This window comes from Pezoporus flaviventris, unplaced genomic scaffold, assembly GCF_033815535.1.
Source record: "Pezoporus flaviventris isolate CSIRO_AGI_PZ_B2104156 unplaced genomic scaffold, CSIRO_AGI_Pfla_v1 ptg000055l, whole genome shotgun sequence".
In the NCBI taxonomy this organism is placed as follows: Eukaryota; Metazoa; Chordata; class Aves; order Psittaciformes; family Psittacidae; genus Pezoporus; species Pezoporus flaviventris.
Genome location: NW_026892603.1, coordinates 1364289 through 1390893, shown reverse-complemented (window position 1 = coordinate 1390893; position 26605 = coordinate 1364289). Strand labels below are relative to the sequence as shown.

The 26605-nt window shown below is 39.9% G+C and overlaps 1 protein-coding gene across 8 annotated transcripts in view; it reads left to right on the top strand.

Annotated features, from left to right (window-relative positions):
* Positions 1–26605, top strand: part of ITGB8 (integrin subunit beta 8) — a 45947-nt gene that overhangs the window by 263 nt on the left and 19079 nt on the right. For 2 of the 8 annotated variants that reach the window (XM_061469191.1, XM_061469190.1), the window contains exons 2-5: positions 17390–17475; positions 20921–21095; positions 23815–24061; positions 25816–25981. In XM_061469191.1, coding sequence (XP_061325175.1) covers positions 20927–21095; positions 23815–24061; positions 25816–25981 — 582 coding nt within the window. In that variant the 5' untranslated portion in view covers positions 17390–17475; positions 20921–20926. Of the gene's footprint in view, positions 1–575; positions 1003–17389; positions 17476–20920; positions 21096–23814; positions 24062–25815; positions 25982–26605 lie in introns of those variants that run through there. The other 6 variants (XM_061469185.1, XM_061469183.1, XM_061469189.1 and 3 more) reach the window with 6 other exon arrangements.

Genomic DNA, 26605 nt, shown 5'->3' with positions numbered 1-26605 from the left:
CGGAGGCGGCGGGGGGTGACAGGGTGGGCTGTGGGCGGGAAGCGGTTTCCTACCCCGCACCACGGACCGGGCACGTAGCTGCGGTTGCAGTACAGAGAAAGGGCCATAACCGCGGGTAGGGCGGGGAGCTGCTGGCAGGGCAGCGAGGCCGAGGCAGTGGGCAAAGGTGCCATGGCCGCGGCCTTCGCCCGTCCCCCCTGCTGCTGCCGTTGTCGCGGCCGGGGGCAGATGCGGTGCGAACAATGGGCGCCGCCGGCCGCCACAGAACAAAGGCGCGGGCGGGCGCAGTGACTTCACCGCCGAGCCCGCCCCCGCCGAACCTGCCCCTCTGCCGTCTCCTAGCAACCGCGGGGACCCACGGGCCCGGCGCGCACCGACTGCGGCGGGGCCCGACGCCTCTGCGGGAGGCCTGGGTGGCAGCGGCGCCGGCCGCGCTCCCGTGCCCGTGCTCCCCAGCCCCGGACCCGTGGCGCAGCGGCCCCGGGGGAGGCGGGTGCAGCCGCCGGGCGGTGGTTTCCCTGAGGGAGGTGCTCGGCGGTCGCCGCTCCCCGCGCAGTGGCAAGTGCCTCCCCTTGCGCGCCGGGCTGGAGGCGGATGGAGGGAGCAGCCCTCAGCGCTCGCCCGGGACCGCGCCGCTGCCTTCGCCTCCCGGGGGCTGCCCTTGGTGGGGTGCAGGGGCGCGGCAGGCACTGTTCCTGAGATGCAGTGTTACGTGCCCGCCCCGCCGCGCACCCTACCTGTGCTGGGCCCGCTGCCGCTCCTCCCCTGGCCCCGCCGCCGCCCCCGCGGGGGCCGGGACTGAGCGCGCCGCGGCGCCGAGACGCTGCCCCGAAGAGAGGGAGAGGGAGCGGGACCGGAGCCGGCCGCGGCGCACAATGTGGGTGCCGCTGCTGGCGTGCCTCACCGCGGGGATCATGTCCCTGCCCAAGTGTCAGCGCGGTCCCGGACCCCTCCTGGGAGCTGCCCGTCTGCTGGCCGCCGTGCCGGGACTCTGCCAGCACCGTAAGTTGCCAAGCCCCTCGGGCTGCTCGCCGTGCCTGTGGCTGGTCGGGGTTGTACTTGGGGTTGGTTTCCGCGCGGGGGCCGTGCGCTGGCTGGGGGCCATGTTCGGGCTCGGCGGCGGTCTTCGGGGCACAGCCCTGACAGCCGGGGCTGCCCGGCGCCGCAGCACGCACTGCCCCGGGCGGCCGGGAGGAGCGGTCGGAGTGTACCTGCGGGGAGAGCCGGACGGGAGCGGCCGGCCCCTGCCCAAACGTCACGCTGCTTAAGTACTGGTAGTGAGAGCCTGTGACCTAATGGTACGTACCGGAGGCGGCCAGCCTTTGACGGAGCCATGGCAGCTCCCCGGGAGCGGGTCCTGAAGTGCCCGCTCACCCACTGGAAGCCTCCGAGAGGCAGCGTGCAGGACCCCCGGGGGGTCACAAGCTTTGGATGGGCCATTCTTAGGGATGAAAGCTCTCATGTTTTTATCTTTTATGTGACATTTAGTGGCGGGTTTAAAATGGATAGAGTTATAGGGAGGTGGCCTTCTCGTTACCTTGAGTAACGTGTATGCTGACAAGTCCCGAGAGCTGTGGTATGCTGGTAGCAAAGGCTCTGGTACATTTGGGTAACCCCTCAGGGTGCGGAAGGGCTTCCTCAACCCCTGAGCATCAGCTTTGGTGCATGCAGGCTGAGGAGTTTGTGCAAATGTACCTTAGATCATGCAGTATTTGATCAGACAGAGCTATCAAGTTAGTCATGTACTTCATAAAGGATCAAAAAAGCATATCAAGTTGTCAATCACTTTTCCGTATTTTTCCCCCCTCTTATGGAATAATTGAGTATTCCAAATTTAAGCCTGGAGTTAATTTAGAATGTTAACATGTAACCTCTAAAAATAAGACTGACAATGGGAACGGTGTATTAGTCTTAAGTTTTTCATTGCATATGTGACAAATTCATGCCTAATTCAGTAGGATTTGCCCAGTGCCGTTTAAAACAATGGAATAATTTGTTAGTTTTCATAAGATAATTTGGTTTGCTTTTTTGGCTTCATATTTTGGATTCAAAACCAAACTAAATGTCAATAGGAAAAATGTAATATTATTAAATTTCTTATGAAACATGGCATCTTGTGTTTGGTATCCCAGATTCTTTTTTATGCAGTGTAATTGAGTGAAAGATTAACTGAAACTTTATGAAGAGGATAGTTCTGTGCCCGAGTGGGTTGTTGTGCTTGCTCATGAGCATCACTCCTGAGTACACACTAGTGCAAGAAATGCATTGGAAGAGAATGCTGTAGGGGAAGATGGTGCACGGTACTTTTGTGCCACAGGATGCTTGCTCTCTCTGTTGTGCTTGATAGTGAAAATAGTGAAATGGTAATGAGTTACATGCTTAATGTGACAACAGCTCCCAGATTGGGCAGACTGTAACTCAGACCTTGGTTTTTGCTCTTCATTTGAAACCTCTGCTAATTCATGAAAGCTGAAATTCCTTTCTTCACACTGAATTCCTTTCTTCATACATAATCACTTCACAGACTTGAGCCACAGTTAAAGCAAGAAGAGGGTTTGTTGTGTTTCTGTGAATGGACACATGAAATTTTTCATTGTTATTGTTGTTATTGTGTGCTTTTTACTTTTGTTTGTGGTAGCTCTCTCAGCCACTGCAGCACCACCTGGACTCTTAATCTTCCGCAGGCTGCTTGGAGAGAGACTCTGGGCTCCAGCTCCATGTACCGCTATTTGTCAGCACAGCTTTGTTGAAGCAGCCACTCCTCTTTGCTTCTGCACTGACAGTGCTCAGCATGGAGAAGAACATCCTGTTGTTCCCATGCCATCAGCAAGTTCAGTTTATTTGTGTGCCAAGTTGGCAGAACCTGCATATCTGTTGCATGAAATCTCCAGTTCTAAAAGAGACTGGAATTAATATTAAATGTACATGGAATTCATGTTTATTCATTCTTGTTGGAACATTTATGGCTCTTCTAATTGAAAAATGAATGGTTTGATGCTACCTGAGTATGTGTTCTGCTAACCACATTTTGAGATGCCAGTTACTGCTTGGGAATAAGTCAAAGTAGAACTTGGCCCTGATTTTGGAGTTATGAGGAGCACAAAAGGAAATCTCACAACACTGTAAGTTTGCAAATCGTAAATTAAGGGTTCTGTAAGCTCAGATAAAAAACTTAGTGTTGCCTCCTTCTACAAAGGGTCCCTTGTTCAATATGTCTCACCAAAGGAAATTTGCAGTTCGCTAAGCCAACTATAACAAATACCTGGCAAGAACTGAGGTAGTTCTATAGTGATTTCTACAGATCACAAATTTATATTTGCATGCTAAAGCCTTACAAACTCCTAAGGATGTGAACCAGTGAACTTAGTAAGAACTGGATTCTACAGTAAGAGCATGTGTTTGCAGTATGGTAACCAGTTGTGTAAATGCTCATTTCAGTGGGGACAGTTAGTTCCCTTGCCTTGTTCAGAAACTGAACTGTTGAAACCCTTTAGTTTTTATCTGCTGTATAAGCACATGGAATATGTTGGTCTTAAATACTGAGCAATGACTAATTAGTCAAGGTTAACAGAGGACATTGGTTCAAATCTCAGCAATGTCTCAAAAACAGTTTTTATGTGCATTAAAATTTGAAAAATTAGGTATTTGGTGCTTTCAGAAATATCTAGGTGGTCATTGCTATGAAGCTCAGGTAAACAGTTTACTTGTGATGTGCACACAGGGATGGGAGGGTGTGAACATCTGTCCCTAATTTAAGAGTTGGAGAACAATCTCACAACAATTCTCTTACACAGTCATGGCTGACAAGTCTCTTGACCATTTAAAAGCTGTTTTTTCTTCTTCAGAGTGTCATTTGGAACAACTGTTTAGTGGGTTTGGGAAAGGAGAGGATCTGTGATCATAGCAAGAACAACTATTAATTGATTTATTCCCAACAGCATGACTTCTGATGCCGAACAGATTCATCAGTGTTGGTTGTCTTATCTGGCCCTTTGGTGTTTTGCCAGTCTTGTCACCTGAGTTTCTCATGTGTGTTCCCTCTAGTTAGAAAGTTCCATAAGTCATTATTGTGTTACTTCTCAAAGGAATAGGAAAGGTCAGTCAAAGGAAGAGCTGTTTTTGAAGAGAGGTGGTCAGGAAATGTCCCTGCACACACATAAAAAAGTCTGAAATAAATGATACATTATTATAGCTTTAACTGGTGTTTGTTGATTTCTCTTCCTGTGCTGGCCCATTTCCTTCTGGGGCTCAGTGGAAGAAACTGTGTTGCATGGGATACTCAGCACTGAGACAGTTCTGCTTTTACTAAGGTTTGAATCAATCCAAGAAAAAGAGAAACCCCATTTTTAATTTCCTGAGCCTGCATGGGTGATCTGCTTCTGGGGGGTAATGGACCATCTTCGGGAAAGCCAGCCTGGGTGTTTTTGAGGGCTGTAGGTTGCAGTTCTAAGGAACAGCAAGGGGGAGGTTTGTTTATCTGCACATTGCCCAAGGAGCACATTATGGCAATGGTATGCATAAATTTGCTTTGCAGATTGAACACTTCCCATAATCTGTTGCAATTTCATGTCTTTTCGGGGGGGGTTATGTGGTAATTTATTGTTTTTTTAATTTATGGGTTTTGCAGGTTGAATGATACTGGTGATTGCATGTATAGTATTTACAATGTTTCCATGCTAAAGATGTTTGAGATGGGGTGACACTGGGAAAAGAGATGGGCAGTTTGCTAACTAGAAGAGCAATACGCGTACTTTTGGTGCTTTGGGAAGTTTTTGTCTCTATGTCACTGAGGTCATGCTGTTGCTGAAGGAAGCTGTGAAGGCAGCCTGAAGATTGTATGTAGTAGGAATTCCCTGTGTAGAAGTTTGAAGAGGCAGTAGTTTCTTTTCTGGTCCTTAAGCTTTCAAGGACTGGAACTACAATGACTGAGTAAGCATTTAAGAGACCTGAATGAATAACTTTGATTTTGCATTAAAGTATAATCTAAGTTTAATTTATCTCCCCTCCCCAGAACATCAGAAAGATGTCATAATGTGAGCTTTATGGAAGCTTTAGAAATTATCCATCAAGTAAGCCCTCATCTGGTTGTATGTTCAACATGAAGATATTAAAATATCAGATTATAATCTCCTTTATACTTCACACAGTGCATAAATACTGGTAACATTTTTTAATTCCCTTGAAAGAATTCATGATGACATGTCCATGCTAATTGTGTCTTGAATTTGGGACAATTTGTAGGAGGTATGAGAAGAGAAACATAGAATATTATTTTTACAAATTGTGTAAATTGACATGGGCTGCTGCTATTTATCAAGACTTACTCAGAAAGTCAGATTTATCATCACTGTGTTTGTGAGTAAGTCCTTTGTTGGGAGCTCCGAACCCCAGTTCTTTAGAATAGGCTCATATAAGAAAGAATAGCATTATCACACAAATAAACTCTACACTACATACAATAATTATTTATCACCAATGCACATTTTTAAAACTGCATGTTGCTAAACTGTACTTTTGTAGTATTGGGATAGGTTTATTGTAAGCAGTGATCAGGATTTAATTAGTTGTATCAGGGTAAGAAGGACAAGTGGAGTGATTTTGTGTCCTGAGCTTTAAAGTTTGCTCAGTGTTCTTAAAATACATTAATAACACTAAAATCATATGTTACATGTACAAGACATACATGAACTATCCTCTGCTTTTACTGTAACTGGTAGGGCAGATGTCTTGGTATTAATCTGGTTTCTCAAGTTGAATGTACTAAAAACAAAAATCCAGAGAGGTGTATCAATTCCTTTGTGTTAGTAAACTTTTTGTGTTTGAATTTGTTTTTTAGGGTTGTTTTTTTTTTTTTTTTGGGGGGGGGGGGGTTGGTTTTTTTTATTTGTTTTTTTTTTAATCAAATTCTTACAGCTTTGGTGTTTCTCTTTCTATTTAAATCCTCCTTTCAAGCAAAATATTTCTCCAAAGCTCCTGTATGTGTTCATTACTAATTGCTGACTTCTGTCTAACCAGTGGAAAGATGTAATACTTCTTTCTGTTCTGCTTAAATACGCATACTTTATGATGGACAAAGTAGAATATGGTCTGTTATTCTTTCCTAAGCGCTCAAACTTTATTAAAAGATAATTTTTTTTTTTCTTTTGGCAGTTTACATAAATGGATTTGGGCTATTTAGTTTAGCTTTTGGGAAGGAAGTAGAGCTCTAATGAATTAGTTCACTGTCCACTGTAATGGAAGCTTTCTTCAAGAAGAAAAGTATGCTGCTTGCCAGCCATTCAGGATTTTCCCTTGTTCTGGTGGCAGAACAAGAATAACCCCTTGAGCAAAATCTAAGTGTTTCAGGATGATCAGAATTTACAGCATTAGAAAGCTGCCAAAAAAAGCAGCTTCTAGCTGAGGCTGTATTTGCCTAAATTGAAAAGTTTGCAAAGCTCATAATTGACCTTTTTCTTCATATGTTTCTATGCTTCCCATGACCTCATTGTCATATGCCTGCGGTGACTTCTTCCTGCTACTACCTGTGGTGACAGTAATGAGTCTGAAGTATTTATAATTATAAAAAAGTTATTAAGACAGAGATTTTAACTACAGTTATCGGAAGAATAAAATTCTGTAGCTTTAGGCAGGGGGAATGATGTTCTTGGAGGCTCGATTTTTCTTTTTCTTCAGGCCCTGTTTCTGTTCACTGTCTTGAGAGTTAAGTTGTTAGCAGCTGTATTTCATTGGGTTCAAATCTTGAAAACTTAAGTATTTTTGGTATTTTGCTGTTGTTGTAGCTATGTTATGAGCACAGCTGCATGATATGTGGTGGCATCACAAAAGTAATCCAAGCCTGATTAAACCAGTCACTACGTTTTCCAAAATAAATTCTGTTCCTTCTTGGTGTTCAAGGGAATTAGGCTAAGTGAATTCCACTTGTTCTATGGTACTTAAGAGTATGATTTATTTCCATGTCATCACTTCAGGGTGATAGGGGTTAGTACTGTGCTGAGCACAGCTTGCTTCTCTCATATGGGAGCTTCTTGCTGGAAAGCTGAACCAAGATCCCGTCTCCTTGTACAAACAGGACTTCCAAGAAATAAGAAAACTCCAGACAATTTATAATCTGTCACAGAAGATGCAAAATTACCAAAATAAAACTAATGAAATCAGCAAGCATGCTCTCCCAATCTAAGCGAAACTGTTGAATTGCATTTGCTGTCAAAAATGTTTTGGTATTAATTCAGAACATTAAATAAACCACTACCTGTTTAAAATCCCGAATTTGTATGTTTGAAGGTTGTCCCTTCAAGAGCATTTAAGCTGCACCTGCAGACCAAAAACATGTGTGAGTACTTGCTTGCAGAAGCACAAGCAGAAGCCTGCATTCAAACAGGATCATATACTGCACCAGCAGTTATAGTTAATATGTGAGTCTGCATATTTTATAGCATGCAGTCATGTTTTGTGTAATCTTTGCCCTCAAATTATAAAAATCTAGGAGGCTTATATAAACCTAAAATGGAGATTGACCAGTGTCTCTTCCTAGAAAGGTATGGTTGGGTTTCGTTTTTTTGTTTGTTTGTGAGCAATGCATGTATCTTCTAGTTGAGAAGTTAATTTCTCAGTGTTCTGTGAGAAGATCTTTGTGTTCTTCCATTTTTGATCTGTATGTTCAGAAAGGCCATGTGGTTTAACTCACCTTTGAAGGACTTTTAATTCAGCTGTTGGTCATCAGGTTGGCTCATAAGAGGTTTTTGTGCTATGTTATCACACAGTTAATTAAAATATGACATCTGTTTCTGCATTCAAGGAGCATATAAATAGCAAAAATAATTTAAAAGAAAACCGCAGAAAGTTTTTACCACATTCCTTTTGTCTCAGGGCCAATAACCATGTTTGGAGATTGAAAACCCTATTGAAAAGCAAATTACTGAAATAACAAATATCAAACACTTTGTATTATAGAAGGCAATAACATTTTAAAAATAGCTCTGCTGAATAAATGCTTCTCCCAAACTTGTGTACTACATACTACAAGTCCTTAAGGAGTAGTGGTTATCTTCGACACCAGTTTTAGCTCTTGTATAATATTCTTTAGGCTTTATCATTGTGAGTATAAGCTATGTATTATGTGTTCAAAGCTTTGTTTTTATCCTGACATGTCTTCCTAGTATATACATGTGCACAGATTTTGGTTTTGGGGCTTTTGATTTGTTTCAGGAAAATCTTTCGTAGAAAGAAGCACAGTTTGGTTATCATTTTGTGTTCACAATCGAGGGACTGGTTCCATTAGTTTTTTAGCTTTGAGAATCAGAGTCTGAATACGGAGTTTGTTTCAACTTGCAATGTGTGCAAATAAAAGCGTATGAAGCAAGCTGTTTGCATTGCTATGGGCATAGATCCTGTGGTTTCAGTGGTCTATGGTAACACTCCTTGGGAAGAAATAGCTCTGAGCCCATCTTCTGCACTTTTAGGTGAGTGACGATGCAGGGCCAGGAAGAAGTAGTGCTCTTACAGGACAGAAAGCAACGATTTGGTGAAGACTAAATATGCAACAGAAAGGTGAATTAGGGAGGCAGTTTGGGGTTGGGAACCTGCTTTGAGGAGATGGTAGGATATATAGCTTGGGCTTGTCTTTTATTCAAGGTTGAACTTCTTAAGCAGGAATAAAATAGTCATTTGTGTCTACCTTTATATTTGTCATGACCTCATATTTAGGTAAAGAATTTATAGTATACACAGAAATATATTCTAGGCTGTTGATGTGCTACTTGCTAGCAGTGCATAGTACTACACAAGAAATTAAATTATCAATGAAATACAGCAGTAGCTGTTCCAGGCTTTGCTCAAGCAGCATGACTATATCCAAGCTGGCCACCTCTAGGGGAGATTCTAGCAGCTGGAACTGACTAGAATATAATGATTCCTATGCCTGTGTTTGGTCCTAGGGAACAAGGGAATTAACACAGCTCTGCATATCCTGAAGTTCCTTTTAAATCAAGTGATTTAATAAAAAAATTTTCAAGCTCTCTAGCTCCATATGCTTTGCATTTTTATTGGTGCAAAGCTGTGCAAACAGTACCATCAAACCCGTGCCGTAAAAGCTAGTGGCTGTGGGAAACGAGTCTTTTCTAATGATATAATCAGAATAAGTTGTCCAGTATGTTTTTATTTGCAAAAGACAGAATAGTTCGGTTTCAGAAGCCAAATAGTGGTTGACTTATTGTTTGCAGGCATGGACTGCATCAACAAAATATAACCATGCTCCTGTAAAAAGCAGGAAGTTTCATAGAAAGGAGAGGCTACAAAAATTGTGTTGTGAAAAAATTCAAGGTTACATTGCTTGTTTTCATTCTGTATTGCGGCTTGGGAGCAAAGTCAGTCTGGGGTAGTCAGTAGCTCTGCCTCCCACAGTCAAGGTCATGTTTGAGGCTGTGGTTTGAATGTTGTGTTTTGTGAATCCTAACTGCTATATACCTGTTGCTATTTTGGGTAGTACCTTTTCCAAAATTGTGTTATGTGCCTCTTTCTGACAAAAAGCAAAAACAAACCACCCCCCTCCCAAAAAAAAACAACCTAACAAACAAAAACAAGCAAGCAAAAAAAAACTATATTAAAAAACTATATATAATAAGTACTTATACTTTTAAACCTGAGTTTTTATGCATTTGCATGAGGCTTCTGTGCTCCAAGTTGTCCTCTTGAGTGATGTGCAACACTGATATAAGTTAACAGAACTTTTCAAAGAAATGAGGCTGAGAAAGGCATGTGTAGACTCATAGCAGTGTCAGGAGTATCTCTTGGAAGGCTAATGTCTATATTATTCCCTAATTATGGAAGTGTCCATACACTGCCTGGGAACTCCATCTCCACTGCTGTTACACAGCAGACTTCTGATAGATTTGCTGCTCTCAGCATCAGCTGCAACTGTCCTTTTCTGCCAGAGGTTTTCCAGTGCTGTGTTGACAGAGGTCACCCCCTTTTCCTCCTCACCCTTTACCTTTGCCTCATTCACCTGATACCTGCCATCAGCTCACACAGAGCTTGCACAGTGTGAAAAAAAAAAACAGGAAGATCTTGGTATTTTGCTCCATAGTTTGCAAAGGCAATATTGCATACAATGAGGCAGACTGCTGCATTACTTTGCATTTTGATGGCTTTTTAAAACTTTTCTGGACCTCTCAGTAGTGACCCTCATGTTCATAGGGTGATGTGTTCATATGGTCATGCTGATTAATTGGGGAACCCAAGAACTGTCTGGGGGATGTTGGCAGAGTTAGGAATGGGAGCCCGTTATCAGTCATCAGGACTTGTTCACTAGCGATGCTTTTCAATGAATTTATCCAGAAGTGCATGTATAGTTCTTATTTGTTTCATTTACATCTCTTCTCCAGTTACGGTGTATATCTACCAGTATTTATAACAGTATACCAGTATATATATATATATATATATATATATATATATATATATACCAGTGTATATAACAGTATGCCAGTTCCCATATTTGTTATTTTCAGGAACACTGTAACACTTGACTATTTTTTCTTTATTAAGAAGGTCTAGGATGGGTTTTGGTTTTGTTTTCTTTTTTGTTGTTGCTTGCTTGTTTGTTTTCATGGAAAGGTGTTTTTACTCACTTGCCATGTTTACAGAAGTAGTTTTCTTCTTACTCACTTGCCAGGTTTACAGAAGAGTTTTTCCAGGGCTCAGCGTTTAACAGTGCCTGTCATGGTTTGCACCTTGTTTTTGACACATCTTTTTCTTAAAAAACACATGTGTCTCTTACATGCTTGAGTATACTGCTACCTCCCTTCTGCTAAACGGTATTTTCAAATCATTGTGCAGCTTAGCTCCTGTCTGAATAGTGAAACTAAAGTGGACAGTCATCAATAGAGAATTGATACCAATTAACAAATCCAGTATGTTATAGAAAAAAGGGAGAGGGAAGAAAAGGTTTCTGTTTTTTTTTTCTCAAGTAATCTTAGGAATGTATTTTAAAGCATAATAGATCTACAGTATGGAAGTTGAAATCTCCTTTTCTGGGAAAGGGTGAGTACCTCTTAAAGCTGATTTTGAGGATTGCCTTGTAACACTTGGAATTACTAGTAGTGCCAAAGAGTGTTTTTAAAGCATAGCATTGGGCACAAAGAATAAAGAGAATTATTGCTTGTTTGGAAAAAAAAAAAGAGGTGAAAAAAACTGAATTCCAGGATTAGGTTTTAGGATTGGCATTTAAAGCACAGGCACTCATTTTTTTCCTTGTAATCTGAGCAAGTAAATGTCAGACACAATAATCATGGAGGAAAAAATACCCCTCTGTAGTATTTTTACAATGCTTTTCATTGTATCTGCATATTCAGCCAAAGTGAATTGGGAAGCTGTGTGTTAGCTGGGACAGTTACTGGCTGTCCCTTCTGCAGGAGCCATGTTGCTAAGCTCCTGAAGACAGAAAGGTGATGGTAACTGCTGTATACTATATAAAAGCTCTGCAGCTTTCCTCCGAAGTGATGCTACACACAAGTTACTGACAGCCACATGAGAGGGACAGCCTGGATGATTGCAGCCCTAGAACAGGATTGGATACAGAATTTAAAGAAAAAAGCTCTGCAGAGGCTAGATAATTTTGTATTGCCTTTCCTTAGTTAGTGTTCAACAGTCTGAGTACCACAGAATCATAGAATCATGGAATGATTAGGGTTGGAAGGGATCTTATAGATCATCTAGTTCCAACCCCCCTGCCCTGGGCAGGGACACCTTCCACTAGACCAGAATGCTCAAAGCTCCATCCAACCTGGCCTTGAACACTGCTAGGGATAGGGCAGCCACAGCTTCTCTGGGCACCCTGTGCTGGTGTCTCACCACCTTCGTAGTGAAGAATTTTTTCGTAATGTCTAATCTAAATCTACCATCTTTCAACTTAAAGCCATTCCTCCATACATATCCATGTAAAAAGTCTCATTCCAGGTTTCTGCTTAAACCACAACAACCTCCTTTACTGTTCCATGCTCAGGGACTATAAGCTGCTAGTTGTATTTTGTCTTTCTCTTTTAAGAAAACAAATCATACACCCTCCAAAATCAGCACAAATGTGTACCAGCAGTGAAGTTGATATAAGTCCAAATTCTTGGCTGTACTTGAACAAAGTGCTATCTGTCTGAAAACCTGTTTAACATCTCCTCTCAAACATCAGTGTGCATTATTACTATTCCGTCTCTGAGATAAATAACCCTTTCATGATAAAGTTATTTTCATAATAGTGAGGCAGGATATAACACATCATATTTGTCTTGCGTTGATCCATCTTGTTGCTGAGATTTTAGGCTTGCCACACCTGTGATCACTGTAAATAGCTGCAGTCATTGGAGCGGTTTATTTTGTGGATGAGGCTGGAAAAGTGCTGTTTAACCTGCTGCACTCACTTTTTATTATATGCATATGCCTGTACGGCTCTCAGCGCAAAATTTGGCCATCATTGAAAATACCTTTTGGCATACATCAGTTATAACTGAAGCCAGTAGAAACTTGCCCTTAGCTTTGGCTGAACAGTAACTCAGTCTTGTCTGGACTCTCTTTTTGGTGAAGTGGCAGGAAAAATCTCTGTTCTTCTTTGAGCCAACTCATTTAAAAAAAAAAAAAAAAGTTTCTTCTTTTAGTATATGATTTTTAAAAGAAACTGAGAATTTATACTAAATCAGTTACTGGTTTAGAGTAGGCTTATAACCTTAGAGTAGGCTTATAACTAGATAATAAATCTTTGGTGAATGAAAACAAACATGTCCATAAACGTTACTGCTATAAGGGACTATGTACTTGGGAACTACGGTAGTCATGTAGCCAGAATGTGTCTCGGGCATTAATAACCCTTTTTCAAGTTTCTCTTTATTCAAAAAAAAAATCAGCTTTTTGAGCCAGTGGTACCAAGCTTGTCAATTGCCAATCTGTGACTTCACGTTGCGAAAATGGATCTCTGGAGACAAGAGATATCAGCAAAGAGATTTGCATCCAGCAATACTGTATAGGTCATTTGTTAAAGCATTTCATCTGCCATGATCACATTGAAAACCCAAACTGTATTTTAAGATCTTTTCTACTGCATTAGCAGTTTTGAAGATATAACTAAATCAATCTGCAACAGATTCAGTAAACTGACCATACACAAAAAAAAAAAAAGGAAAAGTTGGTACAGTTATTTTTCAGTCAGTTTTCCAATGCATCTGGAATTGGAAAGTGCAGTTGTTCCAGCCATAGACACATACTATTTTTGTAATTTTTTTTGTAGCCCAGGCACAGGGCTTACCCAGGTAAGAGGGTAATGTTTTGTTACATGGTCAATGGCATTTAATTTTGGGAAACTTGTATTATGTAGATAGGATTATATGTTTTAAGAAAGGAGTCTCAGACATTACTGCAGGAGATTAATTAGGCTAACCTCATTATTTGTTTTACAGACTAGGAATTGACTTACTCCTTATCTGTATAGCTAGAAACACAGGTCTCTCATTTTTTCCTGTCAACTATTCCTTCTAATCAGAACAGGCCTGCCTCTTGGGTGGGTGTTATCTTAATTGGTATCTTCAAAGTTCATATCAGCTCCTCTCTCTTTTGCCCCATGGTGGTCTTTAACCACTATTATGCTGCAGATCAGCAGTTCATATCTTTTCTTGTCCTACTAAATCCATCATTTTCTTTTCCTTGCAATACCTTTCATCTCTGCTGTCTTTGGTATGTAGTTGAAGATGGGAGTGATGTTTCTGTGCCAAGAACAATTACATTCCTTTTATTTGTACTCCTTCAGCAGCATTTCATCCTGTGCCTTTGTGCTTTACCAATACTTTCCAGGAAGGAATCTGTACAAGCTCTATAACCCTGTGCATGTCTGTACCTGCCTGGAATCTTCATCCTCATTCTCCTCTCCTGTGGTTTGTGGTAATTTTTTTCTATGGCTTCCAGGTCTAATCTTTCAGACTGCAGAACATAGTGCTGTTGCCTTCTTCCTACAAATGCAAAGTTTTATTGTGTTAGTGCTGAATGAGCTTGCTGTCATTCCACATCCGAGTAAAACTTGCTGTGTTTGGTTTTATAACAAACAAACAAAAAACCTTTGTATTTTTGTCTTGTTCTTTTCTCTCTTCTTAGCAACTCCTCCTTTATTTATCCCTATGCACCTCTCCCACCCTTTAATCAATTTTCCTTCTGTTCCAGAACCTTCCTGGCCTGCTTTTCAGCTTACTGTTTCTATCATGTATGTGATTCTCTCCCTTTCTCATAATTTATTTTCTCACATTGTCTGCATGGCAAAAATTATCAGCAGCAGTTTATATGAAACGGAAATACAGGTATGACCTTTGAAATTAATGAAATGGCCAGTAACCTATATGTTATCAGTATAATGCTGCATTTGTGCTAATACTAGGCTTTTCTATCTTGTTAATACTGATAATGGTATATATGGTGTTGATACTAATAGCTTACAAGCTCTGATAAGTTCCTTGGATCATCAGTTATTCAAAGTGACCTATTGAGGACTAGCTGTTGATGTGATATGGGTTGTCATCTTTGAATCCATAGCTGAAATCAGTTAAATAAAGACAAAGATATTTTAGTATGTGTTTTCCTAATACAGGTTTTCACTGTGAGCAGTAGCTCTCATTACTCTAAAAAGAGAGATGGCTTGTATGATTGCAGGTTGGAAAGAGATAATCTGACTGTACATGTTGCAAAAACTTTGGATGAAAAACAAACTTTTCTTCAGACTGTTTTGATATGATGATATGCATATTATCACTGTGGACCAGTTAACAGATGCAGCCTTTCCAGTATACAGTGTTTCCATTTATTTTGTTTCCAGTATGTTTTATAATATACCATGCTGAATATGCCACAAAGCAGTGTTGTTAAATAGTGCTACTACTGTGCTGTGTGCTGAAGGGTCATGTGCCCTCTGAATAACTCTGGGCACGCAACTTCTCTCATGTGGAGGCACACAGATCTATAAGAGCCTTGTGCTGAATGTGCTGAAAGGATACACTAATGCTGACATTCATAGAATCATAGAACCATAGAATAGTTAGGGTTGGAAAAGACCTTAAGATCATTAAGTTCCAACCCCCCTGCCATGGGCAGGAACACCCCACGCTAAACCATGTCACCCAAGGCTCTGTCCAACTTGGCCTTAAACACCAACAGGGATGGAGCATTCACAACTTCCTTGGGCAACCCGTTCCAGTGCCTCACCACCCTCAAAGTAGAGAACTTCTTCCTTATATCCAAACTAAACATCCCCTGTTTAAGTTTTAACCCATTACCCCTTGTCCTATCACTACAGTCCCTAATGAATAGTCCTTCCCCAGCATCCTTATAGGCCCCCTTCAGATACTGGAAGGCTGCTATGAGGTCTCCACGCAGCCTTCTCTTCTCCAGGCTGAACAGCCCCAACTTTCTCAGCCTATCTTCATATGGGAGGTGCTCCAGTCCCCTGATCATCCTCGTGGCCCTCCTCTGGATTTGTTTCAACAGTTCAGTGTCCTTTTTATGTTGAGGACACAAGAACTGTGCACAGTACTCCAAGTGAGTTCTCACAAGAGCAGAGTAGAGGGGCAGGATCACCTCCTTCAACCTGTTGGTCACACTCCTTTTGATGCAGCCCAGGATACGGTTGGCTTTCTGGGCTGCAAGCGCACAATGCCGGCTCATGTTCATTTTCTCACTGACCAACACCCTGAAGTCCTTCTCCGCAGGACTTCTCTGAATCCCTTCTCCACCCAGTTCAATTCTCCACCCAATTCAAGTTGAGCTGACAGTCCTTTGAAAAGGCTGTCTCTTCTTCTCAGTTTGACTGCCAAAGTTTCTTTACAAGGAGTACTAACTTAAACAATGACCTATAAAACAAAGATGTTAAAAGCATATAAAGAATTTGCTGATGATACAAAGCTGGAGTGAGTACCTAATACACCTGAAGGTTGTGCTGCCATCGAGGAGGACCTTGATAGGCTGGAGAATTGGGCAGGGAGAGACCTAATGAGATTCAACAAGGGCAAGTGTAGGGTACTGCACTGGGGAGGAAGAACCCTAAGTACCAGTTGGAGGCTGATCTACTAGTGTGGAGTTCAGCTGAGAAGGACCTGGCAGTATTGGTGAATGATAAGGTGACTATAAGTCAGCAGTGCGCCCTTGTGGCCAGGAGGCCAAGAGTATCCTGGGGTGCACTGGGAAGAGTGTGGCCAGCAGGTCAAGGGAGGTGATCCTCCCAATCTACTCAATCCTCATGAGACCACATATAGAATACTGTGTCCACTTCTGGGCTCCTCGGTACAAGAAAGAAAATGAGCTACTGGAGAGGGTCCAGCAGAGGGCCACGAGGATGATCAGGGGTCCGGTGCATCTCTCTTATGAGTAAAGACTGCAGGAACTGAGACTGTTTAGTCTAGAGGAAAGAAAATTGAGACAAAATCTCATTAATACATATAAAAATCTCAAAGGTGGGTGTCAAGAGGATCATCAGACTCTTTTCAGTGGTGCCCAGTGACAGGACAAGGAGCAGCAGCCATAAACCAAAATACAAGAAGTTTCACCTCCTTACTTTGAGGTGAAACTTCTTGTATTTGAGTTTAAGAACTTCCTTACATTGAGGGTGGCAGAGCGCTGGAGCAGGCTGCCCAGGAGTCTCCCTCTCTGGAGAAATTCAAAACCCACCTGGATGTGTTCCTGTGTAACCTTCTCTAGGTGGCCCTGCCTTGACAGGAGGGTTGGACTAGATGATCTCTGGAGCTCCCTTCCAACCCTAACGAGTCTGTGATTTTGCTGATAAACTTGTTAGTAGGCACATTCTTTTGCAGTTGTTAGTACAGAATGATGTATCTTCAATCTGTGACACATGTAATGTTGGATAAATTTGTATTTCCTTCAGGAAAAACAAAATAAAATCTGGCTCTTCTGGGAAACCATTCATTCCAGAAAATGTAGAGGGGGAATACTTTTAAAAAGTGAGAAAATATTTTGGGTTCCATACGGAGTGAATAATGAGTAACTCAGTCAAGTGTAAATGACTTAAAAGAAAATGTCTATGAAGAGATAAGCTACCTGGTAATTTTTTTTCTGTTAGGCAGTAAATCAGCAAGGGGCATGCCAAAGGTAAACTTTCACTTCAAAATTATTCTAAATTAGGATCTTAAAATTTGGCCTTGGGAATCTGTACATAGAGTTCTGGATGGACTGTGGGTAAAAAAAGGTATGCTGCGAGTATTCTACTCTACCTTTGTTCTGTTTTACTTCCGTTTGGATACACTGTCATCACTCTTAATCTGGTGAAGTCATTTTTGAAATTGTGGTTTAAAATCAGGTATTTTACAATTCCCACATATCATCATAAATCCTGAATGTTTGGTTTTATGTTTCATTGCAGCAGAAAACAGATGTGCCACTTCAAATGCAGCAACATGCACAAGGTGCCTTGCTTTGGGTCCAGAGTGTGGGTGGTGTGCTCAAGAGGTATGGCAGTTTGCTTATTTACATTTGACTTTATATTTTAGCTGTTTCTGGTTTGTAAAGGTAGAAGACTTCTAAACTGTGAAAATCATAGTGAGAAATAGCAAGAAAATCTTTAAATGACCCCTGGAGACAGAACCTGAGAAATTGTGTGAAATATACTTTCCAAAGGAGAAAATACAATCTTTTATTTCGGAAATTGCAGTAAATAATAAAGTGAGACATTTTTAATAAATAAATACATGAAGTGAGAACTTTTTAATGCATTCCATGTGCTTTGTAGACAGCTTTGGCAGACTTATAGTAGCTTTTAGAGTTCAGCATCTTTTGGCTTCAAAAGCAAAATTACTTATCAGTAATTTATGTTAAGTCCTTATATATCAGAGCAAGTCTATACATATGCCTGTTGCATTTAGCAAAATGCTTTACAAACAGTGGAGTTAACTTTGACTTCACCATATATTATGACCCTGTCACAAATGGAAAAAAATTACATTTTTCTTGTTTTGACACTAGAAACTATCAGTTTTGAGACTTACTACAGAAGATAGATCTTAAGTAGCAAGGATTACCTTGAAATTGTTATTGCTTTCTGAACTATAAGAATATGGGAATCTCAGGTTTTGTCTGACAGAAAAAAAAAACGGTTGAGAACATAATTTTGAGTGAGGCTGATCCATTTTAAGCACTTCAGAGAGCAAGGTTTTGAAGACTACCACTGACAATTCCAGGCTTACATGCTCTTGAAGGTCACACGCAAATTATCTGTAGTAGCTTTCAGGTTAGCACAGAAGGTAAATAAGTTCCTAGGGTGTGCCTAGAGGCAATAAGAAGTGTAAGGCACTGGCATAACTTTATCTGAGATACAGTATTTTGGAATTATTAACTTAGTCTGCAACCAGTCTAAGGATAACTAATGCAAGGATGAATAGAGGGCATGGAAGTCTCGATTTCCAAGAGGAGCCTTAGGGCATCTGTAGGTGGCACAATGGATTATAATGTGGAGAAGTCCATTTAACCATGCCAAGCGCAAGGTCCTACACCTGATCAGAGCAATCCCAGGCACAGCTACAGGTTGGGCAGAGAAGATATTCAGAGCAGTCCTGCGGAGAAGGACTTCGGGGTGTTGGTCAATGAGAAAATGAACATGAGCCGGCAGTGTGCGCTTGCAGCCCAGAAAGCCAACCGTATCCTGGGCTGCATCAAAAGGAGTGTGACCAACAGGTCGAAGGAGGTGATCCTGCCCCTCTACTCTGCTCTTGTGAGAACTCACTTGGAGTATTGTGTGCACTTCTGGTGTCCTCAGCATAAAAAAGACATGGAACTGTTGAAACAAGTCCAGAGGAGGGCCACAAGGATGATCAGGGGACTGGAGCACCTCCCATATGAAGATAGGCTGAGAAAGTTGGGGCTGTTCAGCCTGGAGAAGAGAAGGCTGCGTGGAGACCTCATAGCAGCCTTCCAGTATCTGAAGGGGGCCTATAAGGATGCTGGGGAAGGACTATTCATTAGGGACTGTAGTGATAGGACAAGGGGTAATGGGTTAAAACTTAAACAGGGGATGTTTAGTTTGGATATAAGGAAGAAGTTCTCTACTTTGAGGGTGGTGAGGCACTGGAACGGGTTGCCCAAGGAAGTTGTGAATGCTCCATCCCTGTTGGTGTTTAAGGCCAAGTTGGACAGAGCCTTGGGTGACATGGTTTAGCGTGAGGTGTCCCTGCCCATGGCAGAGGGCTTGGAACTTAATGATCTTATGGTCCTTTACAACCCTAACTATTCTATGATTATTGTGGCCTGATATTCTGTCTTACAAAGGGCACAGTTTTATCCTACTACATTTGTATTTATCACGGAGCACCCCTTGCTAGCTTTCCAGTACTATGGAGCTGCAGTAGGTCTCCTTCTGACAAGGTGCTCAGATTCAATCAGTTTCACTTCTGGTCTGCTTCTCTTGCTTTACTTCTCACACTTCTCATGTCAATCCTGAGATCTGTTTATGGAAATCATGGATTTGTCAAATCCTCTTTGACCACACTTTTGATAGCCAGTTCACCTACCAACATCTGTGGCTGTGGAATGCTAAAACCCATACTAATGGAGATCAAAACTTCCCAAAGTAAAGTTACAGGAGCAGATTTCAGCTTAGCATGCCTGCTTCATTTAAACATTTTTAATGAGAAAATCAGCCTTGAGGAGTACTTGAGATGCTTTGACTTCATACCCCACACAGTGAACTGCAGAAAATGCAACATATCAATTGTTAGTGGTAGCAATGAGAGCAGCTAATGTCTTTAAAGATCTACCTTTTTGAAACATGCATACATCAAAAAGAGTATTTAAATAGCAGTTAGTTAAAATGCTATTCTCTGTAACGTATGTTTAAGCTTGTGGAAAAAATGTATCAGAGGTCAACTACAAAAATAAGTTGAAACTTGGAAAACAAGATATATGACTGTTGAGTCTCATTCTTCAGGGGCTTTCTCTGGTCTTTTCAGGGTCTGGATGACTATTCGCATACACAGTTGGCTGTATGCACTTTTTGATTGTTTATTTTGCCCATTTGCCTCTGAACTATCAGATTGCCCATTGTTTGCTCTCCAGCTGTGGCTGGGATGGACTGATGCTTTGAAAGAGTACAAAGGATCTTGTCTTTTTTTGTCTTTTTTTTTCTGTTCATGTCATGTTAATCATCAGATTTGTGGTCAGGAAGGAATTTTGCATTGGATCATGCTGGCACAATTTTAGCAAATATGCCCTTTCACTGCAAGAAAGGATATGCTGCTTCCAAGATCATCCTACTACTAATCACTCTAACCACTTTCATGTTGTTTACAGGGGCTTTTTTATATTGGTGGCATCTTAAACTGTCCAGTCCTGTAGCATATAGCTTCCTGTTTCTGGAGATTGAAATGATGTAGTCAGCTGGTCCTTGGTTTTGGTGTAGGGTACGGATTAAGACATCTGTGATAGACAAATTCAGGTTAGGTAAATCTAAAGCTATCTTCTGCTGCTACTTTTAAATATTCGCCTGAGGAATATTACTAGTGGATTCCTCTGAAAACTAACCTGTGTTGATGTCATGTGAATGACACTTTCTTGCTATAACTAACTCATAGCATAGCACAGAACATTTTTTAGTGGTATAATGATAGTACATTTTCCTTTTCTCCAGTCGGCTTGTTCTGATTGTGCAAGATCCTCTTTCTCCTACAAAAGTTTTGTCGTTTGTAGAAAAAAATTATTGTGGCAATTAGGTTTAACTTATAATTTAAATATTTTGTCATTGCTCTTATTAAAAACATATGGCTTCCATGAACTTGTTCTACAATTTATGTAATTATAGTAGCATTTTTTATTGTTTCAAAGACTATTATTTTGTTCTCCTTTGAAGATATTGCAGTTGCTTTTTCTGTTCAGATTGTTTTGTACTTTGTCTCTTATTAAACAGGATTTCATGGCTGACACAACACAGAAGGGACGCTGCGACACTGTTTTCAACTTAATGAAAAGAGGCTGCCAATCAGATTTTGTAGAAAATCCCACAGTTCATGTGACAGTGTCCAGTGACCATGAGACAAATACACAAGTGACACCTGGAAAAGTTTCTGTCCAACTGCGTCCAGGTTGGGTTGTCTCTAACACATTGATGTTATAGTCAGTTTAAAGTGCAATAATATTGAGTACAGATATTTTGTGAAGAAGTGGCTGGAATAATTAATTTGAAGAGCAATACTATAATCACACTGTGATGGTGTTGCTCTCATATTCAGGTACTGTCTTCATCGAAAAGTGTTTCTGTCATATACTGCTGAAGATCAGAATAATGCAAGCAATAAGTGGAAAAAATATTTTACGTAGTCTTTTCTGTTTTCCATTGTGGTTTCTTGAACTTTTTTCTTTAGACACTTCACAAATAGCTTTCCCTTATGTACATATAATACGGTATCAACTGTATTCCTTACTGAAAAGAAATTGAGTTAGAATTTCTGAATTTATCATTTGATAATTGTCATACACTCTCTATAGGTATATCTACATGTATACACTATATGTCATACAAATACTTGGTTACTTTTAAGTGCATTGACTAGACAACCACAAAGATGTCATAGTCAATGTATAAGAATGGACTGGATTCTTAAAGGAGACAGGTATTCACTGCCTGACATTTCACCTGCCTCTAATAGAATCTACAAGTCCCTTCATGGATCTGAGATTTTCTGCTTGCCCTCAGCTGAGCTCAAGTTAAATCAGTGTATGTTCTCCGTCCCTAAAATAGTTGTAGACAACAGCAAAACTGGAAGGTGGTATGAAAGGATGCAGGGTATGTTTCATATTGTAAAATTTATTTCCTTTGGCAAATGAGAGTTGGAGAAGAATATGTCTTTTCCAAGGGATCAGTCTTTGGTAGAAAAACATTAAGTGAACAGGAAAAATATCTTACTGATCTTCACTGTATAAAAGATAATTTTTTGTCAGTTACAGGAAGACTCTTCATGGGTGTAAAGCACAAATGAGCTCTGGTTTACCGTCTTTATAATAATAAAACTGAGAAAGTAACTTGAGCACTTCCTCTCCTTTCCCCACTCTCCCTCCAAAGAAATGAACAGTACTCTACTTTGTACTGAGAAATGGTGAGAAACTGAGCTAGCTCTAGATGTGTCTGTAATCACATTTATTTTCAAAGGCATACTTGATTAAAAGAAAAAAAAAATATTTTTCTGAAATTTGTTTTAATGAACCTTTTTGCCACTAATCAGTGAGATTAAGTTTAGGGTTCCATATGCTTTGTAGAAGTTCTTCCATCAGGGAGGCAGAAGACTAAAATCTCTAGAAGTATAACTTTTGATATATAGACATCTTGCCCGTATTTTATAGCCCAGGGAAATACATAGATGTACAGCTATAGTCATGCCTCAAACCAGAAATCTGATACAGTATAATCATGCAGGCAAATATGTTTTTTTGATGTTTTGATGCTGGGTTTTTTTGTCACTGTTTACATACAGCCAACCGTCAGGATTGACATGGGAAAAAAACAAAAGCTGCACTCAGCATCTCACTATATGCAAACTAGAGATCTGCAAAGGTCATTTACAAAAAGTAGTTCCATTTACATTGGCAAAGAGGAAACGCACAAGTTACAGCACACTGAAATTCTGTTTTTCTTGCAAGACCTTATACAGGCAAATCGTGATATTTTCAAGTAGATTATGTTCAGATTGCTGAAAGAAAGCACTTTGCACATTTAACTTTTCTGGGTCAGATCTTTGTTGCATGTACTTGAATTATGCTATCTAGCAATGTCATATGCACTAGTAAATGTCATAGAGAAGTCACATTTCAGAGAAGGCATGTTTCAGTGTTCAGATAGCTTCTGCTGATGCCTATGTAATTCTTCTATAATGTCTCCCTTCCTCCTGTTCTTTGCTGTATCTTCATTGCATAATATTCAATTAGATTCTGCACTTATCATGCGAAGATTGTACTCCCTCATTTCTTCTGTGAGCTTGCAGTTTGGGTGACATAAAATAATGAACAAATTGAAGTCATGCATTACAGTACCTACACTGCCTGTACTCTAAGCACTTCACTCTTTTTGCAGGCATTACAATATTAGGCAAGCAAAAATGTAGGGACTATTTTTAGTGACTTCCAAAGCATTAACATTCTTATTTCATACAAGAATGTCATGTGCTTCTGCAGGAGATACAGACATTTGTCATCCTAGCTAAAAGAAGAGTTCCATTTTGTATACACCAAAAGATGGATTTTCTGTTTTCGTTTTAGATTAAACCCTCTTTTTTTAAAAAAAAAAATGTTGATCCTACTGAGTTTTCTCATCAAATCTTTGGAGGTAGATTGGTATAAACTTGAAGTATAATTTACTGTGCTGTCTTTATGGTACACATGTAGTTTTAAACTTAGATGAGAGACGATTTGCAGGATACATGTACATACTTAAAAGTGTCAGCCTTGAAGTGACTGGCCACAGTTTCTATGCAAATCTGTGTCCTTTGAGTCGTAACTGCTTTTTGGGGCAATGTGAAAGGGATTGCATGACCATGAATTAAAAGAAAATGAGGAGAAGTCAGATTTTTACAATAAATTGCTCCTTCAAGGAAAAAAAAAAAAAGGCAACGTGTTCTACAAAGAACCCTTTCATGGCTTATATTTGAGTAATGCTTCAAGGTTTCGTTTTCTCTTGGGAGGTTTTCTTGTTTGTTTGTCTTCTGTTTGCTGACATAAAGAACTTTGTGCTGAGGTTCCTGCAAAACTAAATGTTTTTTAAGAGTGTCCATTAAAAATAGTGAATAAACTTATTTGTTTCCTTTGAATTAGGAAGTGAAGCAAACTTTATGTTAAAAGTTCGTCCTCTAGAGAAATACCCTGTGGATCTTTATTATTTAGTTGACGTCTCAGCCTCTATGCACAACAATATAGAAAAACTAAATTCCGTTGGATTTGCTTTATCTAAAAAGATGGAGAATATTTCTCTTGATTTTCGACTTGGGTTTGGATCCTATGTGGATAAAACTGTGTCACCCTATATTAGCATTCATCCGGGCAGAATCCATAACCAGTGCAGGTATGTTGTCTTTGTATATTTATTGTACAACTGAGAAATTACTTAAGTACACAAATATGCATTATGCGTATTTATTTTTAAAGCTCTCCAGAGTCTGTCTGTGTTTCATTATACCTTGGTTCTCCAGCAGAGTTCCTAAGAAAATGCTGAAAGTTATTATATAATGATTACTTCTGAAATATCTGGTGAGTGATTTCAGAAAAACTGTTTCTGTATCAGATAAAATGTGCTGGGTTGGTTTTGGGTTGTTTTTTGTTTTTTGTTTTTAGCAAAACAAGCCAAACGACATGCTGCTTTGGTATACTTGAATATGTTTTGCATTTAATTCTATAATCTAATATTTTGTTCTTAGTTACTTTGCATATATGTTGCATATGTTGCCTAGATTCATCACAAAGTTTTGTACTTCCTGAGTTAGGACTTAATGGTGTATGGCTGTATATTCATGAACTCTTAAAGTGCTACTTCTGTCTCTGTGATACAGTTTCTTTCAGCTAATTTAATGAATAATTAAAGAGAATCCTCTGATCTAATTCCACTGTTGTAATATGAAAGAACTCCCATTTTAAATATGAAAGTTGGTTTGGCTTGTGGTTCTTTTTTCATCCCATGTCTTTTCTTTCTTGCGTTCAACACTTACATAAAGTGAGGGATCACTTCCAAAAGCCATGGGAGAACAAGATTATTCATGAGAAATTCAAATCTGTATAAACCATAATACTTGGAAAAGTGAATATTAACTGTTCATACCTTCTTGATTGTTATTATCTTTCCTGGGAAGGCATGATTCAAGGTTCTGTGAAGTCCATAAGTGTCTTTTTTTATTTCAGTGGTGTTTGAATTGGGCAGTAGGAGTGGAATTCATTAGGTTGATATAAATGTCAGTGTATAAAGCAGTCATCTAGACTGTGTAGTGAGTGGAGATCAATTACCACTTCTAGGACATGATTCATTTTGCCTAAAAGCAGATGTCTGAGGAAATATTAATCCTTACAGTGCCAGTTTCTCTTCCTTGACTGTAAACTGAGTTGGGCATGGGCAGGCTGTAGTCTGGATGCCTGCACTGCTTCTTCAGTGCCATGAACTCCACTGCTATAGATGGATCACAGAGCAATGACTCAAGTAAGCGCTGTGGCACTAGCTTACTTACTTCAAACTTCATACTTCTCCCTTATGCATAATTTCAAAGAGTATAATTTACAGCTGTTACTGAAAGTGGAGTTTACCATCCCTTTAATTGTCACTAATCTCAGCATTCACTTTATATACACTTACTGCTAGTGGATGTAGGAACTTATATTTTATTTTAGTTTTGATCCAGTCACCTGTGTATCAATACATTAAAGGATCTTAATGCTGCAGTGTGATAGCTCTTTTTCAAGATAATGAAAACAAAGCCGTATCACTTGATAGACATTCCTAAAGGGATTGTATACTCTCTGAGTCATACCATTGCTCATGTTGTGTTTCTTTTCATTCTGGACAGAAATACTACATATGTACTGTTACTATATTAAATTATATTATATACATTTCCATAAATGCCAAAAAATACATTTTTTTCATAGTAAATGAGAACTAATTCCTACTGAACTTAATGTGGAGTTATTCTTCTTTCAGTATTTCTTCTACTGTGCATCTATGCACTATGTAAATTACTAACAGGAATTTATAGGTTAATAGAGATTCAATATTTACAATTCAAATGAAAAATACAGAATGTGCTAGACTTTTGCTTTTTTGGTTTTTTACAGTGATTATAATTTAGATTGTATGCCTCCTCACGGTTATATTCACGTGCTATCCCTGACCGACAATATAGCAGAATTCAGAAATGCAGTTAATAAACAAAAAATTTCTGGGAATATTGATACACCTGAAGGGGGTTTTGATGCGATGCTCCAAGCAGCTGTGTGCCAGGTAAGGAGCTTATTAACAGAAGACTAAATGGTAGTTCAGACGTGTGTGTATATATATGTGTATATATACAGTTAAACAGCGCTCAATGTTCCTGATTTCAAAATGTCATTTCCAGGCCTGATAATGAGATTTCTTCCTCCTTTTCCATTATTTCCCCCTTAGCTATACATTTCTGTTTCCCACTGAAACTGAAAAAGGAGGGCCTAAGGGAACATTTGTCAGTATTGGTTCATGATATTCTTCAAACTCTGGCTTTAAACAGCCTAACTGACATAGGATGGACAATGAAAGCAACTGCTTCTTGCTTGAAGAGTATTAATTTCAGTTCACTACAAAATTAGTTTAAAAAATCATTAAAGCCCTCCTTGTGTTCCTAAGTGAAATGTCAAAATACCATCTGACATTTTTCTGAAAAACCTACTTGAAAACTGAAGGATCGGTTACATATCTGCTTGTGTAGATGAGGAAAACAAATGCATGTCAATGTTATCTCAGGTTTTAAATAATTTATATTTGAAAACAATACGAAACAAGTAAAAATTAACTGTTGTATCTCAATAAAATTTCATCACCATCTCTCCATGCAGAAAAGGATGGAAAAGATCTGCATCAGTAATTCCCAAG